Genomic DNA, 19145 nt, shown 5'->3' with positions numbered 1-19145 from the left:
TAGGATACACAATAACATTTACAAATGACATATAGCATGCAGTGATACAAACATGTTTTTATAAGAAATGAGCTGTAAAATGCAATTGTTTTATAACATAGGAGTATTAGGATGCACATTGAGTAACAGTGATGTGTCACAAACTTTTATGTGCTTGACATCAGTATAAAAATGATAGTTTAAGATTGCAAATGCAATGGCAGAGCAGAAACTTTAATATAACTTGATATATTTTTAATATATCTTAAAACTGTACAAAACTAAATAATACATATTGTAATACACATAAATCATTCAGTTAAAATGGCATACATGAATTAAGAATCAGAAAATTGTTGTGAATGAAATGGCTTTGTACAAACTGCAGAATCCTGAAGAGCATTCAGAGATACAATGTATCTATAATAGGAGGCAGAGAGTAAATAATGTATGGGACAAATGGTGCTAGAGAATGTAAGGAATGTAGAAATAGAAAAGAAGTAAGTAACTAGATCAGTACGTTTGTCAAGACTGGTAAAGAGGGATGGAAACATAATTATCAATAATGTATGGAACATAGTAAGAAGGACAGAGAAAGAAACAGAAAAAGTGGGAAGGAAGTAGTAGACAGAGAGATGAACAACAACAATGAGTTTTGTAAGAGGAGGCTGTAAAAAATAAAGGGGAACTTGATGCATGATTAGGGTATGCAAAGCTATATAACAGAGAATAAAAAGACTTGGGAATAACATTCAGCAAGAGTTAGCCAAGGTTTAGATAGTTCTGTGTTTAGTAATTAGGGTTATGCATAGAGGTATTTAGACAATGCCACATTCTGAGCATCTGCAGGTTGTACTGGGAGGATTTTACAGGGGCTTTTGACATAGGCTGGGTTGGAGATTCCTCTTGCCATCATAGGAAGTGAGCTCTATTTATTAGACATGCTTGGTCCAGTGTCCTTGAGATTTGTGCTGGTTTTGTCGAGTGAAAGTAGACATTTGCTTGAGGATTGAGTGCTCTACAAGGCATTTACAATTTTAGTCATATGCTTACGGATGTTAATATAAGTGAGGTAGTACAACATCATGTTCTGTTACAGGAACATTTCTCAATAACAAAGGGTGCAGTAGCAATCATGTTAAATATCTCATGTGCACTATTCTGACAGCACCACTGTTACCCCCCCCCCCCCAAATGATTGGTTAGATCAAGCAGCAGATTATGTGAAGATTTATTCCACATTCTAGTTTCTGAAAGGTAGAGATATTCTGCCCATCCAGTATATTTTATGTGTGAATGGTTATGTGTAGCCAACAACTGGGATATCATATGAAAAAATAACATTGTCTGCTTGCATATGTTTTGATGAATCATGTTCTATTCGTGTTCTAAAGTTGCCTGGTTCTTATTTAAATTTAACCCTACTTGTCTATTGTTTTTAGATCGCTGAGGTTGAAGGGCTGGATGAAACCAATAAGGGAAGTGGCAGCAAACTGGGTAAAAAATGGAGGGCAGTCATCTCTCGAACCATGAACAGGAAGATGGGGAAGGCAGTAGCCAAAGCTCTACAAGAAAATATGGTAAGCAAAAGGCTCAATGAGCAATGCCAGATTAGTGTAAAGCAATGAAGACAACCCAGTGCCTTCATTTATAATAGTGAATTAGTGAGTTTTAAACAAAAGACAATTTGCCGCCTCACTAGTTACTAAGCAAATAAAATATAGAATAATCTAAAATAATCTAATATTTATTTCAACAATGAAAAAGAAAGAAAGGAAGAAAGTAAAGATTGCATTTGATAAAGTGATAGAAGTATACTGCAAACTAGGCACTGATTGACTTAATCAGTTTGATCCATAATTTAATCCATGGAATAACCCAAGTCACTCCTAACATTTGATAAAGTGATAGAAGTATACTGCAAACTAGGCACTGATTGACTTAATCAGTTTGATCCATAATTTAATCCATGCAATAACCCAAGTCACTCCTAATCAAATTGCTGACTCCTTCAACAACTTCTTTACTGAAGCTTTCCATTCTCTTGCCAACTCACTACCTCCTGTATCCACAAATCTTCCCTCCTCCTCCTCTACCTCTCCACTCACTTTCCAACTCCAAACTGTCCCTACTTCCCTCATCTGTACCCTACTACAAAAACTCAAACCCTCTACCCCCTCAGCAGACCTACTACCTGCTAAGTATCTTCAAATTGCAGCCAAAAATATTGCTTACCCTATCTCAATCCTAATTAACAGAACCATAAAAGAAGGTACCATCCCAACCATCTGGAAAATCTCACATATTATCCCCCTTCATAAGGTTGGGAACTCTACAGAAATTTCAAACTTTCGCCCAATTGCCCTACTCTCTCCCTTAGCTAAAATCATGGAAAAATGCATCCACCACCAGCTACTTTACCACCTTCTCCGAAATGGCCTATTAGCTAGCTCTCAGCATGGCTTTTCACCCTTCCATAGCACTACTACTGCCCTCCTTTCATTTACTGACCACATCAACAAAAAACGTAACAATAATATCCTGTCCTCTGCTATCTTCATTGATCTTTCAAAAGCATTTCACATAGCTAATCACCAAATACTTTTGAATCTTCTAAAATCCCTCTCACTTGACATTCAAGCACTACAGTGGTTCAGGTCCTACTTAGATAATAGTCAACAGGCAGTGCTTTGGGAAAACACTCTATCCACCCCTCTTTCTGCTTCCCTTGGTGTACCCCAAGGATCTATCTTAGGCCCTCTTCTATTCTCCATCTTTATCAATGATCTAGCTATTAGTATTCCCCAAAGCTGCAACCATACAATACGCTGATGATTCCACCTTAATCTCCGCAGCTACAACTCCATCTGAACTCCATGCCCACACCCAAAGTGTCTTTGAGCTTGCAGAAGATTGTTTTTTACAGCGCTGTCTCCTCCTCAACCCTAAAAAGACTAAATTACTGCTATTTACTCCTACACAAAAGTCCACCCCATTTCACTTCTCTATAAAATCCAAAAATGGCACTGTCATATCTCCAGACACTACAACCAAACTCTTAGGGGTTACTATTGACCACACCCTTAACTATGATACTCATATCAATACCACAATAACATTGGTAAACTGAAAGCTAGACTCCCTCTACAAAATTAAGCCCTTCCTCACTCATATGTTAATAAAGGATTTGCTGTTTTTAGCATACTGGATGGTATTTGGTTGCTTATATGGTCGTATTTTATATGACCTGAAGAGACATTTAGCAGTTTGACAGTAACTTGAAGGACAATTCATTGGACTACTAGCTGGGAATAATTACTTACGTAATTACATCTGCTGCATTGCCATTATTCTTGTGAGAAGTATTTTGAATGGACTGGTCTGAATAGACTTGACCTTTTATCATTACTTAATTTAGAACAGAACTTTTTCCTCGAAGTGCCTGGTTTGGACTCTGAGCAAGTATTTTATTTTATGTTTGTATTTTATCTTAACTGAACTTTAATGTATTTGTAACTGAACTTTAATGTTTTGTAACTGTTATTCTATTTTTAATCTTAAAATTTTGTAATTTTAAATATTTTTAATCTTGTCTGATCCTTGTGGAGCTTTTCTCCCCAGGCCTCTACTGAAAATGGACATATATCCAGCTAGACTAACCCGGTCAACAAATGAAAATAAAAAATAAAATAAAATAAATCCAGGTATGAAGTGTTATGCAGGCAGTATGATAACATTGTTGCATGCAATGCTAACACTTCTGGGTTTTTTATTTTTATTTGCTTTATTTTATTTTTCTGTTAATGGATAAATCCATTAGCCAAAACTGTATCTTTCCAGGTACAAACCAGTTCCACTACAATAAATACTGACAACATTTTGATGGGAGACATCCTGTTAATAAGATTCATTGACCTGGTCCCCAGGGATCAACAGGTACAATGTGAGCACTCCTAACAGTCACAGAAACATGCTTCTACCTATATAGAGATAGGGCTTTGATGTGAACTAGATAGGACATGTTATTTGCAGCCTATATTCTTTTTGTCGGAACCTCTTTGGACGTTCCAGTTCTTACATGTGTCTGGTCAGACTGAGATAAAATTCAAATGTAAACTTTCAAAATAGCCTTATGAAGTCAACCTGTTCAAGTTCTTAAGCTATATGATTTATCTCCAGACAGTTTCACTACACTGAAATAAAGCAATCTGATACATTTATGTACTAATGCAAATGATGCTTTAGACAGAGTTCTGCCCGTGTGTTGCTGGGCATATCTACAGTGCTTGATGCTATATGTCATGATATTGTAAAGGACTAATTAAACTCTTCATTGGTTAATTTATGAAAAATCTGATATAGAACTGATTTATTGAGTCTTGAGAAATTGTGTAATCAATAATTTTCTAATGTAACCACCATATGTAGAGCTTTACGATGGTTGGCATTGTACCTTTTTCTCTTTGATATTTTCCTGTTAGCAGTTATGGTGGTAAGATTGGGTGTTTGATCACTGCTACTGAGGATGTTGCCATCCTACAAAAATTTTTTTTGTTATGTTTTGGCTTTAGTCAATAGGCAGTGACATTAGGTTTAATACTAGTAAATGTTCAGTTAAGCACTTTTGAACCAACACTTTAGAGTACCTTAATACTATAAATAGAACATTTCTTAGTCAACCTTATAACTATCATGTTTTGGGGCCACTGTCGAATTTCTTAGCCAATCTTATAACTATCATGTTTTGGGGCCACTGTCGACCTTATAACTATCATGTTTTGGGGCCACTGTCAAATTTCTTAGCCAACCTTATAACTATCATGTTTTGGGGCCACTGTTGAATTTCTTAGCCAACCTTATTACTATCATGTTTTGGGGCCACTGTCAACTTTCTTAGCCAACCTTATTACTATCATGTTTTCAGGCCACTGTCAATAGTGACTTTGCTATTGATGTCCATAACATCAAAAAACATTACTTAGGTTCTATAAGAAGGTTTTTAAGATTAATTAAGATTAATTTCCTGTAGGAAAGTTTCACCATTGATTCTACTATATGAAAGTCTAATGAGACCAATAAATGTATATATATATATATATATATATATATATATATATATATATATATATATATATATATATATATATATACATATACATATACATATATATATATATATATATATATATATATATATATAAAATAATATAATAATAAATGTATATAATACCAGTGTTCATACTTACTGTATTGTAGACACTAAGTGTCCTGAGAACATTCAAATATTCTCCAATAAATTAATATCAGGGCTAAAAGGCTTAAAATACTTAGGATATTTTGAAAGTTTACATTTGATTTTTAAGTCAGTCTGACCAGGCACATGTAGCAACTGGAACATCAAAAGAGGTTCCCATAAAAAGAATATAGGCTGCAAACAAAATGTCCTATGCAGTTGAAACTCTGCAAACATTCATGTGGGACTGCTAGCAAGTAAAAGCAAAAATCCTTCCATGGCTATTTGCCTAATGGTCATGCTACAGCAGCAGTTTACACTCATTGAGTGAAAAAGGGGGAATAATAACCATGACAGCGGTTTGATGGTAAGGGAGTATGGAGGGAAAAATGCCCAATACATTTGTTGTAGCTGCAGTACCTATCCTTCTTGATCTAATTTGTGCAACTTATAAAAATGAGGCTCATTTCAGAAATGGGAGCAATATCTGGTTTACTTTTTGCAGTAATTACATTGTCCAAATCTTACTGTCATGTCCTGCCTTCCTTTCTACAGCGACAGCTGTGATGAATTGCAGGATGACGTTTTGAATTCGAGGGATATGACTTTATTTGTAGTTGTGCTCTCAGCTACAATGTTAAGACAATTGATAACATTTGAAATCTGTTCAGCACTGTACCTATGAGCTCTGCACTAAACTCTGTGGAACACAACAACTTCATCCAGTCACACCTATCAATGCACTAGAAAAATCAGATCTATGTGGTAATGGCATTTCTTAATTCATTACTATAGTCTAATTTCTAGCCAAGCTAGAGTTTCCACTGTGTGATTCCTTAAACCCTTTGTATTAGAGGCATATGGGATATATGCAAACGACCCTTTAAGGATAACAGGTGTTTCGGCAATATGTCAGTTCTGAATGCCCATGACTTTTGTTATGGACAAATTCAGGTCAATAAAGCCAAACTCCACTAGCTGTAGACATGCATGTTTCAGCTGGGGTTGCCATCCCTCCATTCTTTTTTACTTCACCTGGCATTTAAAGTCTTTCAGGTTGCAGACAGTTCTTAAGTGGTGTGGGATGGTATTCCAGCTATTAGCAATGCTGTGTGAATACAGGGAGCAGTCTGACTTATTGTTAGGTTTAATTATGGAGAGAATGTTAGTGGACTGCAATGGTCTAAAAGTGATGTTAGGCTGAATAATGCAGTAAAGAGATAGGAATTTTCAGGGATGTGCAGTAGTTTGAAGGTTGTAAATACAGAATTATTTAGTTTGAGGTACTTAATTTGCTTTAGAGAGAGGCAGTGATGTGATCTGTAATGTTCCACACCAATAACCAAAGGCAGATACAGAGGACTCAACAGTATTGTTTGGGTGTGAATTTGGCTACTTTTTTGTACCATTGTTCTACCTTGGCTGATACAGAGGAGGTGAGATTGGTTAGGATAGCAGATGCATATAATAAGGTGAGAAGTAGAAAGAAGGTGGCTCTGTTTTTTCAGAGTCAGTAAAGTAGCGTTTTACTCTATAGAAGCAGTCTAGCTTTTGGTGTACCTTCTTTATGGTTTGCTAAAGGTAGAGATCACATTTCTGGTGGTCATCTATAATCACCCCTTGTAGTTTGTTATGGGCTGACAGTTCTATATTGGTCTTATTGGATGTTGGATGACAGTATATTAAAGGTAGTTTTCTTGGGGAAGAGAGAGAGTTGGGCTTTAACAATAGAGGCTTATTTTTTTTGATTCAGAAGGAGTTCTGAATTGTCAAGCCAAGATCCTATGGAGAAGAAGGATTTCTGAATGAGCATTTGGAGCGTGGTTCATGTCCTAGCAGCACATATTGTAGTGGAGTTGGTGGTGTATTGTACTATACTGGCCTCTTTAGCCACTGTGTTTATGTCATTGATAAATAAGTTAAACGTTAATGGTCCTAGGATGGAGCCCTCTTGGGCTCCAATGGTTATAGGAAGGACAGAGAAGAAATCATCTTGTCTTTATGCTGTTGGGCCCTATTAGAGAGGTAACTAAAAACAAGCTAAGTGAGGGTGGTGCCAACACATAGGAAAAGAGTTTAGTTAGGAGAATTTGAAGATTGAGTGTGTCAAATGCTTTAGATCCAGAAATAGGGCCAAGGTTAGAAGACCTGAATGTCTACACTGATTTATTATATCTGTGAACCTTATCAGGGCAGTGGTTGCACTGTGGCTGGGTTTCAAACCATGCTGTTATAAAGAGAGGAGGGTATGGGATGCTATATATGTAGTACGTTGTGAGTGAATGTGTCTTTCCAAGATAACGGATAAGGCTGAGAGAAGGATGAGTGGGCTGTAGTTTGTCAGCTCGGCTGATGGGCCACCTTTATTGAGGGATATTAAATATGATTTTTTTTTCCATAAGGTAGGGACATACTTTTCTTGGATAGAGCAGTTTATTACAATCAAGACAGGATACAAAAGGCTATCTGCAGTGAGTTTGAGGTGTTCAGACATAAGTTGGTCAGGGGCAGTGGTTGTTGTCTTAAGGGGGAAAGGTATTTTTAACTCTAGATGCTGGCACTGGAGTGAGTGTGCTCTGTTATGGCTTCTATGGTTGGAATGAAGTGGATGGATTTGTAGTAGCTTTGTTTTCTAGGAGAGAGGTTACTGTATTTATAAAATGTGAAGCAGTGCTTTGGAAGTTATTGGTCAGGGAGGGGCTATATTGGGTTGAGTTTCCAAGATTGAGCAATCCATTTATTGATTTCCAGATGTTTTTTGCACTGTTCGATGATGAATTTTGGGTGTTGCTGTAATACGTTTTTTTTTTCATGTTGTATAAGATGAATCATATTTATTGGCCAAGTATGATGCATACAAGGAATTTGACTCCCGTTTCAGCGACTCTCCAAGTATGAATTACATAAATGACATACATACAGCTATTAAGAACAAGACAAATAACATACATACAACTATTAAGAACAAGACAAAAAAGTAAATATACATATACCTACAAGGTGCATAGTGCAACTCAGTGCAAGAAATACTGAAATAAATTCTGAAAGAAACAAATATTAACAACAAGTAAACAACAATCCTCGGGGGGGGGGGTGGGAAAAAGAATACCTCAGCCTAATAAGCTGAGTTAACCATTTATGAACTTGATGGCCTGTGGAAAAAAACTGTTCTTATATCTGCTTGTTTTGGTGTGTATTAATCTATAACATCTGGCTGATGGTTGCTGTTGTTTGTCTTTTCGGCTTTTCCCGGTAAGGGGTCACCACAGTGGAACTCCAGTCTACTAATGATTGGCAGTAGATTTTTATGGTGCCAAGTTGCCAGCCTGATGCCCAATCTTCAGCGAAGGCACGCCCATTCATGCATGTCTTTCGGAGGCCACTCAACCACGAGGAAGGCATGCAGACTCCACACAGAAGGCACTCCCCACACATTAGCTGAGAATCGAACGGGAGAACCTCTTGCTGTGAGGCAACAATGCAACCGCTGTACCACCGCAGCTTCAACATCTGGCTGATGGTAATTGCTGTTCAAAAAGATGGTGGCCTGGATGTGAAGGGTTGGTGATGATTTTCCCTGTCCCTTTCATGACTCTGGAATAGTACAGGTCCTGTAAGGAGGCAAACTAGCACCGATGATATTTTCAGCAGACCTGACTATTTGATGTAATCTATTTTTGTCATGATTAGACAGAGATCCAAATCACATTGTTATGGATGAGCACAGACCAGACTCAGTGACTACTATATTTAACTGAATTTACAGTTCCTGTGGGAGGTTGAACGTTCTCGGCTATCGCAGAAAGTACATTTGCTGTTGTGCCTTTTTTATGACAGACCCTACATAGGTCTCCCACTTCAAGTCCCAGGAGATTAGATCCCCAAAACTTGAAGGATTCCACAACTGACACAGCAGTATTAAATATAAAGGGGGCGGGGTAATATTGTAGTACCTCTCCTAAAGTCCACTCTCATCTCTGCAGTTTTAAGAGTGTTCAGTTCCAGATTATTCTAACTACACCAAATGGCCAACTAGTTAACCTCCCATCTGTATGCAGACTCATCACTGTTCCTGATGAGCCCGGTGATAGGTGTATCATCTGTGTATTTAATAAGTTTGACAGAGGGGTTCTTAGAGGTGCAGTCATTAGTGTAGAAGGAGACTAGCAGTGAGGAGAGCACACATCCCTGGGAACATCTGTATTGATTGTGCAATAGCTAGATGTAAATTCTCCAAGTTTCACTTGCTGTTTCCTATTGGTTAGAAAATTGGTGATCCATTAAAAGGTTGAAGCAGGAGAGTTTCAAGTGAAGACGTTCTGGAATTATTGTATTAAATGCCAAGCTGAAGTCCACAAACAGAATTTTTGCATATGTCCCTGGGTTGTCAAGATGTTGCAAGATATATTGCAGGCCGATATTAACTGCATCATCCACTGACAAGTTCTCTTGATAAGCAAACTGAAGGAGTTCAATGAGGGATCTGTAATATCATTCAAGTGAGCTTACACCAGCCTCTCTAAAGTCTTCATGACCACTGATGTCAAAGCAACAGGCCTGTACTCATTTAGTCCTGTTATAGTGGATTTTGTAGACACTGGAATGATTGTGGCTTGTTTGAAACATAAGGGAACTTCACACAGCTCTAATGATTTATTAAAAATATGAGTAAAAACACAAACCAGTTGATCAGCACATGTTTTTAAACAGGAGGGTGAAACCCCATCTGAACCAGCTGTTTTCTTAATTTGCTGTCTTTTAAAAAATGATACACATCCTCCTCAAAGATAATTAATGCAGGCTGAATGTGAGATTGAACAACGAAACCCACTAATGTGGAAAAAGAAAGTTCATTAATAAAACCACAACAGCCACTGGAGAACTTGATGTAGAATATATGTATAATCACCACAACTAAGCATCAAAATGTTTTATTACGCATTCATCAACTGACTTCTTCAGAATGCAAAACCAATCACTTACAAACTCTTTTTATACAAAAATCTCGTTGAAACAAACCAGTGGGAGGGTAAAGTACCTCAATGAGGAAAATAATGTCCAATACAGCAAAGAATCCAGAGGTAACACCAGGGTAAAGGTATGAACACTTTATTCCAAATAAAACAAAAGTGAGCGCTTTCACGTTAAAACTAAATGCTTCGTCAGATGTAACTACTTCATAAAAGCACACTATTAAATAATAAGCAGCATCCAATCAGCTTAGACATCCAATTAAAACTTCAAGCACCAATACCAACTTCAATGAAAACAATAAAAATCAGGTGTAAAAACTCTTAAATACAACTCTGTTGAATATAAACACAAGCAAACTCTGTCCATAAATGCTAAAACATTCTAAAAAATATATTCTAAAAAATATATAGATACAAATTTACTAATACATCAATAACTAATGTGTCAGTGGTCTGTCTAACAAAAACGGGGTGAGGGAAACTCTATAATTCAGGCCATAATTTTTATCAGCCTGTAACTGAATGATTCACTTAGTTTCTAAACATTCTGCATAGTTCTTCAGATTCCCTAATTTAATAGTTTCACTTACTAATTCAATAGCCAAGAAGGTAAATTTATGTGAAAGACCATTCTATAAAACATGCCTAGCTAAGGCATTTGTCTCATCTTCTTTATTAATCGCGTAGATGTGCTCCCCTACTCTCTCTCTCTCAATGTCCTATTCATTTTTCCTACGTAAAAGGAAGAACATATTCGGGAACTACCTAAATAAACTAAATTACACGTCCTGCAATCTGTATAATGATAGAATTGAAAATTCTTTCTAGTAACCAGGCATGTAAAGTGATTGTCATTTGCTAGATATATATATATATATATATATATATATATATATATATATATATATATATATATATATATATATATATATATATATATATATATATATATATATATATATAATAGATAGATATATATATAATAGACAGATATATACTGGTTACAATTCCCGCAAGGGAATGTACCTTAACGTGATGATATAATTCTATTACTAGCAGCCTTTTCATAACAGAGTAATCTTTTTAATGACTTATTATTCTTATATGTATATTTCAGCTTGACACCTACAATACTGGAAATGTTCTCATCAGCAGTCAAAATCTTCCAATTCCTAGTAATAACTTCTTGTAGGAATCTATTATTATTAGAGTAAGATGTAATAACTCTAACGTCATGAGAGCCTTTCCTAGCTTTGGAATATTTATCTGATATGTTGCTTATATCTCTCTTAAAAAAAGGCCACCCTCTTTGTTCTCTATCAATTAGACTGTCTTGTTTAAGACAGTCAGTCACTATTTGTAATTCATGCTGTAAATTACTAAGAGTATTATAGCATACCTCATCTGAAGTAGTTAACCTAGATATCCTGAGACCTTGCCCCTTCACAATATTTTTAAAAATGTGGGGTGGATGCATACTTCCACGATGTAGAATATTATTCTTTCTACAACTTTTTCTATACATCTCGGTCTCTAAAGTGCCTTGGTGCTTCTGAACTAAAACGTCTAAAAACTCTATTTTACCATAGGACCAATTTGCTGTGAACTCTAAAAAATCTGTAGTTGAGTTTATATAATTGAGGAATTCTTGGAACCTCTGTATAGACCCATTCCATAATAAAAACACATCATCCACAAATCTTAAGTAAAAACAAATGCATGGTGCAAAATCATTTTTACTAAAAATGAAAGTTTTCTCCGAATAGGCCATGACAACATTTGCGTATGAATTGGCACATGGAGTACCTATTGCCACTCCTTGCGTCTGTAAATAATAACACTCTTTGAAAAAAAAAACACATTGTTTTTCAAAGTGAACTCCAATAACATAATATATTTCATAATGTCTCTATTAGGAATTCTTCCAATGGAGAAAAACAACCTTACATAATTTAGACCAACATCATTAGGATGGCAGTAAATAAAGTTTTAACATCCAATGTTATCAATAACACATCTGTTTTATTTTGGTCTGAATGCACATGATGAGATAAACTCTCAAGAAAGTGCTGTGTTCCTCTAATTACTGTCTCAGCATTGTTGACTATAGTCCTAAGTTGTTTCTCTAAAGATTGACATGGACTCAGTCAACTAACCTTTACTTGAGACTATGGGTCTCATGGGAGGGTCAGACAGGTTCTTGTGTACCTTAGGTAAGCCTCTAAAAGTTGGTATGCTGGGACTCTTAATCAAAAAATACTTATAAAGCTGATTGTCAGTAACATCACACATAAACATGTCATATAAATCACTATAAACATTAGCTATCAGCCTATTTTATTGCCCACTATTCACCTTCCTTTAATAATTGGAATCAGATAAAATATCTAACATCTTCCTTTCATATTTCCCTTTATCTAACACAACGACTGCACCTCCTTTATCTGCTTGTCATATAACTATCCCAGGATTATTTTTGCACAGCATGTAAAGCTTCAAATTTGGCTTTACTTAAATTATAAAAATTACAAGACTTCTTCCACTCATTAGAACTAATAAGTTCAAATAAATCCTTCTCACACGCTTTCTCAAAGGCATCGAGTAATGAATTATTAGGAGGAACAAATGCAGTTGGTTTCTTAAATACAGATCCATTTTCAGTGCCAGTATTACCATAAAGGAATTTCAAGGCAACATTTCTTATAAACGTTTTTATATCTAACAAAAAGTCAACTATATCAGTCCTTTTAGAAGGAATAAAGGATAAACCTCTATTCAAAACAGCTATCTCGGCATCCTTTAAAGCATAGTCAGACAAATTAATAACTAATTCTGACTCACTGGTAACCAGCTCCACTTGGGAACCTTCACCTGACTGAAGGCCTCTTCTGTGGACTTCTGTCTCTTCTGACCTCTGCTTTGACAGAGGTGCTGCTGGCAAAAATCTTTGAATGGTAGTGGAAGTACTTGAAAAAGCGATGATTCACCTGCTACCATACTGGAAACATCCCTTTCTTTTCATCTGGTTCCACTATTAAGTAAAGGTGTGTCAGAGTGTGATGTAGTTGCTTTATCTTCCTGGTTGGATGACAGCGGTCATGGATTGGGTGGTATCTTTGGTGTTGTCTCAATTCTATGTTCTCATTGGTTGTTGAGGTCAGGAGAACACATTCCATTTTAAAAAATCCTGGCAGTCACGCTCCAGCTTTTTCTTCTTAAATTGCATCAGTTTATTTTCCATTAAAGTGTTATTAGTATTCATATCACTAACAAATTTGTAGTCTGTCAATAGACAAAACTTTTGCTAGCTCTTCTTGAAGATGGAGGACAGCTACAGTTAAGTCAGTTTCTAAATTCATATAGTGTTCAATTAACAATTTTATGTAACCAAAGCTGGTTTCCAAATTAAGTCTCTGCCACTTGATCAACAGGTCTGGAAAGGGTGTGCTGTACGTGCGCGTTTTTAAGATTCTAAGCCCCCTTGGTATTACCTTAATTAAAGCAGAGGCAAGCTTCCATGTGCTTGCGTTGCCGCTGAATGTTTTTTAACTTCTGGACTTTATTCTCTAGTTCTCTCGTTAGTCTTAGAATGGAAATATTTTTTGTCAGAGAGTGATGCATCTCCTGTTTCAGATTCCAACTCAGTTCTCTTAAAGGCAAGGTGCGGGTTGCTCTGAGCATGTAATGACACTGAAATGATTGTGGCATGTTTGCAACATAAGGGAACTTCACACCTCTAATGATTTATTAAAAGTATGAGTAAAAACACAAACCAGTTGATCAGCACATATTTTAAAACAGGAAGGTGAAACCCCATCTGGACCAGCTGCTTTCTTAATTTGCTGTCATTTAAAAAATGATACACATCCTCCTCAGAGATAATTAATGCAGGCTGAATGTGAGAATGAACAACCAAACACACTAATGCGGAAAAGGAAAGTTCGTTAATAAAACCACAACAGCCACTGGAGAACTTGAGGTAGAATATATGTATAACCACCACAGCTTAGCGTCAAAACGTTTTATTATGCTTTCATCAACTGATTTTTGTCAGTATACAAAACGAATAACTTACAAACTTTTTATACAAAAACCTCCCTAATTACTTATCAATTAAACAATTAACAATGATTAACAGCAGTTAAAACATCCTATTATGTAGCACCAATCTAAAATACATATGTATCAAAAACTGCTGTTAATCATTTTTAATTATTCAATTGATAAGTAATTAGTGAGATTTTTGTATCAAAAGAGTTTGTAAGTGATTGGTTTTGTATTCTGAAGAAGTCAGTTGATGAAAGCATAATAAAACTTTTTGACACTAAGTTGTGGTGGTTCTACATATATTCTACCTCATGTTCTCCAGTGGCTGTTGTGGTTTTATAATCAGTGTGAGAATGTGTGGAAGAGAGAGAGTCATACATGTCCGAACACTGACAGAGCTGGCGACAGTGTCATTTATAGCCTCAGGCTTATCAAACCTGCAGTAAAAAGCATTCAAGTCATCAGCCAGCTGGTAATTAGCTGCAATGTAGGGGGGTGGTTTACTGTAGTTTATGTTTTGTAGACCTTTACACATTGATGCAGGATCATTGGCTAAAAACATTTTTTTCTGCTTTTCAAAATAGTTCTTTTTAGCCACTTTGATTTCTTTTGTCAGTGTGTTCCTTGGTTGTCTAAAAAGTGTTCTATCCCCACTTCTAGAGGCATCTTCCTTGGCTTGATGAAGCTGCTTAAGTTTAGCAGTAAACCGATGTTTGCTGTTGTGGAATTTTAACCAGGTCTTAGTGCAGACACACGTATCTTCACAGAAGCTGACATAACATGTTACTGTGTCTGCCAATTCATGCAAGTTAGCAGCAGAATCTTCAGACACTACAATCTGTACAATCAAAGCAGGCTTGCAGCTTTAGCTTTGCCTCAATAGTCCACCTTCCCACTGTATTGATCACAAGTTTAACAGATTTTAATTTGCTCTTATAGATAAGAAGCAAATGAATCAGACAGTGGCCAGAAAAGCAGAAAGCTGCATGGGGGACAGCACAATAAGCATGCTTTAACACTGTACGACAATGATCCAGTGTGTTCCTGTCTCTGGTAGGACACTTTATATGTTTACTCTGCCAGGATATTTAGTAATACTGTGTTAAATGTGTCTTCTACTTCATCAGGGGTAAGGGATTTAAGTGGAGCCCAGTTGATTTGGAGCAGGTTGGAAGCAAAGGTTTCTTTATTGAAGTTGCTGAGGTTTCTGAGTATGTTATAGTGATAAACCTTGTGGGATTGTTTGGGATGTCTGAGTATGCAGGATAGCTGGTGGTCGCCTTAGGCTATCAGGTAGGGTGCTACTTGTAGCAACATTGCTTGGAGTGGATGTTAGAATCCAGTCAAGGATGAATCCTGAGATGTGGCCTTGTTAATTCTAGATGGGCTCTTGATCAGTTGAGAGAAGCTGAATAGCTGAACTGAATTTGGTGGGTTTTCCAGGGCAGTCTTTTGCCAGTCTATGTTAATGTCTCCTAGCAAGATGTTTCCAGTCTTATGTTGGCTAAGATCCAGGAGATGAACTTTTCCATAACGGGAATGATGTTATCTGGTAGTATGTATAGACCTATCATGGCCAAAGATTAGTGAGTATTCACTTTTATTGGTGAGATTAGAAGTTCAGTATTGTTGGAAGTGGGTATAGTATCATGGTAAGTGGGGAGATCTAAAACATTTCTTTGGCAAACAGCAATTCTGCCTTTATTTTTTGCTGGCAGTATCTAGTCTGAGTAGATTATAACTGAGGAGTACTTCTGCATCTTGGGTAATTGACTTTAACCAGGCTTCTGTGGCTATGAAAAGATCAAGGTAGTAGTGGGCTTCACAGGTATGAACTTCTGTGTTTTTTTTTGTACTGAGACTTCTTAGGTTACTGTGTAGTATTTTAAGTCCTAGGTGGTTGGAGAGGTAGCTAGTTACTGTTTTCGGATGTATGGGGGCTGGTTTGGTGGGGTCTGGGGTTAGATGAGTGGATCCAAAGTTAGGATGTGTATCCCCTCTCTATATTACTGACCTGTTAGCACTTATTTCTAGCCATCCCACTTTTCCCCTTAATCTCTATGCTGAATTGCTTATATGTTACTACTTCATTCTGCTGCGCTGTTGGACATGGGGTCATATGACTCATTGCTCATAAGTGTACATGCAACTGTGATGGCATCTCTGTTAATGCTTCACTGTATATATATATATATATATATATATATATATATATATATATATATATATATATATATGTGCACACTGTTATTTGGTGTTGTATTCTGTATTTGTTTTGTTTATAATTATTATTGCTAGTATTGTTACTGTTTTGGAGCTTTTCTCCCCAGGCCTCCGCTAAAAATGGGCTTCTGGCCCAGTTGGGCATTACCCGGTTAACAAATGTAATAAACAAATAAATAAATAAAATAAACACTTCAGCTTACATTTACACATGATTTTGGATAATGGTGGAGCATGTGCTGCTTGCTTCAGTTTCAGGGTGATAATGTAATAAATGTGAAGTAGGCTGAGGAGATATTAGAGAAACGTGTTGTTGTACTCTGGCATAAGGACTGCTTGGTAGGCATACCTGAGTCACACTGGAAAAGAGACTTGTGGCAGATAGTTGAGAGAGTGTGTGTGTGTATATAGTGCCAGTGTTAGAAGATGTAGTGGCACATTTGGGATTTTGAAGGATGTATGAACAGGTTATAGTGTGTGGTGGGAGGAGTGTGGAGGGATTAGTTGTAAGTAGTTGACTTAGGTGACAGATAGGATTGATAGATAGGTAGGTATGCAGGGATTGACAGGTAGGTATACAATGGATAGGTAGGTATACAGGGATTGATAGGTAGGTATATAGGGGTTGATAGGTAGGTATAGGGATTGCTAGGTAGGCATACAGGGATCGACAGGTTACAGGGATTGACAGGTGGGTATACAGGGATTGATAGGTAGTTATACAGGGATTAATAGGTTACAGGGATTAACTGGTAGGTATACAGGGATTGATAGGTCACAGGGATTGATATGTAGGTATACAGGGATTGATAGGTTATAGGGATTGATAGGTAGGTATACAGGGATTGATAGGTAGGTATACAGGGATTGATAGGTTATAGCGATTGCTATGTAGGTATACAGGGATTGATAGGTTACAGGGATTGATAGGTAGGTATATAGGGATTGATAGATAGGTATACAGGGATTGGCAGGGAGGTATACAGGGATTGATAGGTAGGTATAAGGATTGACAGGTAGGTATACAGCGATTGATAGGTTACAGGGGTTGACAGGTAGGTATACAGGGACTGATAGGTTACACAGATTGATATGTAGGTATACAGAGATTGCTAGGTTATACGGATTGATAGGTAGGTATACAGGGATTGATAGTTTACAGGGATTTGATAGGTAGATATGCAGGGATTGATAGTTTACAGGGATTTGATAGGTAGGTATTCAGGGATTGATAGGTTACAGGGATTGATAAGTTACAGGCATTGATAGGTTATGGGTATTGATAGGCAGGCATACAGGGATTGATAGGTTACATGGATTGATAGGTAGGTATACAGGGACTGATATGTAGGTATACAGGGATTAATGGGTACGTACATAGGGATTGATATGTAGGTATACAGGGACTGATAGGAAGGTATACAGGGATTGATAGGTAAGTATATAGGGATTGATAGGTAGGTATACAGGGATTGATAGGTTACAGGAATTGATCGGTAGTTTTACAGGGATTGATGGGTTACAGGGATTGATAGGTAGGTATACAGGGATTGATAGGTAGGTATACAGGGATTGATAGGTAGGTATATAGGGACTGATATGTAGGTATACAGGGATTGATAGGTAGGTACATAGAGATTGATATGTAGGTATACAGAGACTGATAGGAAGGTATACAGGGATTGATAGGTAGGTATACAGGGATTGATAGGTTATAGGGATTGATATGTCGGTAAGCAGGAACTGATAGGTAGCTATAGGGGAATATTGAAATGAATGAGGGTAAATTTAAGTGGTGAGGGTCTGTTAACAATGTGGAATAGGTATGGGTAAGGAAGGGTAGTAAGAAAAAGTACTGATTTAATTTTCTATGGACATAGAGAGATTGAGGATAGAGAGATACAAGCAGTATAGATACACATAAGGGGAAGGCAAAGAGATATTAACGAGGCAGAGATCACTGTTGAATATTAATCTGATTATAGTATATGGGAGAAGATTGTAGGGCTGAAAGGAATGAATTAGAGGTACAGTTGGAGAGGGGTCTGGGTATTAGAGGCGTACCTCTTAACCTGCAGCCATCAAAAATCTGGACGACAGCCCATGAAAAGTAGGAAAATCTGGCTAGAAATCTCTTAAACAGAAAATTTACAAACCTAATAGTATAACTCAGCCCATCCCAATAGGATTGTGGGATACCACCACTCAGACACATAAGTTTAAGAAACAAGACAAAATGATGTAAAATGTAAATAGAGAACAGCTCTGGCAATGCTGCAGCTATGGACGGAAGCAATGGTTAGCTGTGACCATGACCTAAGCCAAAAATAAATTAATTCTGAGTACACATTAAATGGTCTAAGTATCTTAACTCAAGGGTTTACAAAGAAGCAAAACTACAAATGCACAAATAGAAACAAACTATTGTTTGAACTGTTGACAAACAGAGATAGCATTTAATATTTTATTGTTTCCCTTACTGTCTTTACCTAGTCTTTTTTCATGGGGGTTGGTGTGTGCGGTTAGGATACATCATCGTCACTTACAAACTAAAACTTTAATGAGTAAATAATTTGTTTACAGATCCCTCATTACAAAGATATATGTGTAACATTTGCATTCCACTTCAAATGTTCTACACTATCAGGCAACATTTTTATTCCAAAATCCTTTTAAATCTTCATCTCTTG

The 19145-nt window shown here is 36.8% G+C and overlaps 1 protein-coding gene across 1 annotated transcript in view; it reads left to right on the top strand.

The window, feature by feature from the left end:
- Positions 1–19145, top strand: part of SASH3 (SAM and SH3 domain containing 3) — an 842462-nt gene that overhangs the window by 524543 nt on the left and 298774 nt on the right. The window contains exon 3 of the mRNA XM_044057147.1: positions 1422–1559. Within this exon, the coding sequence (XP_043913082.1) occupies positions 1422–1559 (138 nt within the window). The remainder of the gene's footprint in view (positions 1–1421; positions 1560–19145) is intronic.

The sequence above is a fragment of the Protopterus annectens genome, chromosome 15.part0 (assembly GCF_019279795.1).
Source record: "Protopterus annectens isolate FY-2018-M chromosome 15.part0, PAN1.0, whole genome shotgun sequence".
Classification (NCBI taxonomy): Eukaryota; Metazoa; Chordata; order Ceratodontiformes; family Protopteridae; genus Protopterus; species Protopterus annectens.
Note: the sequence above shows the minus strand (reverse complement) of the source record. Positions and strands in the feature narration are given on the sequence as shown.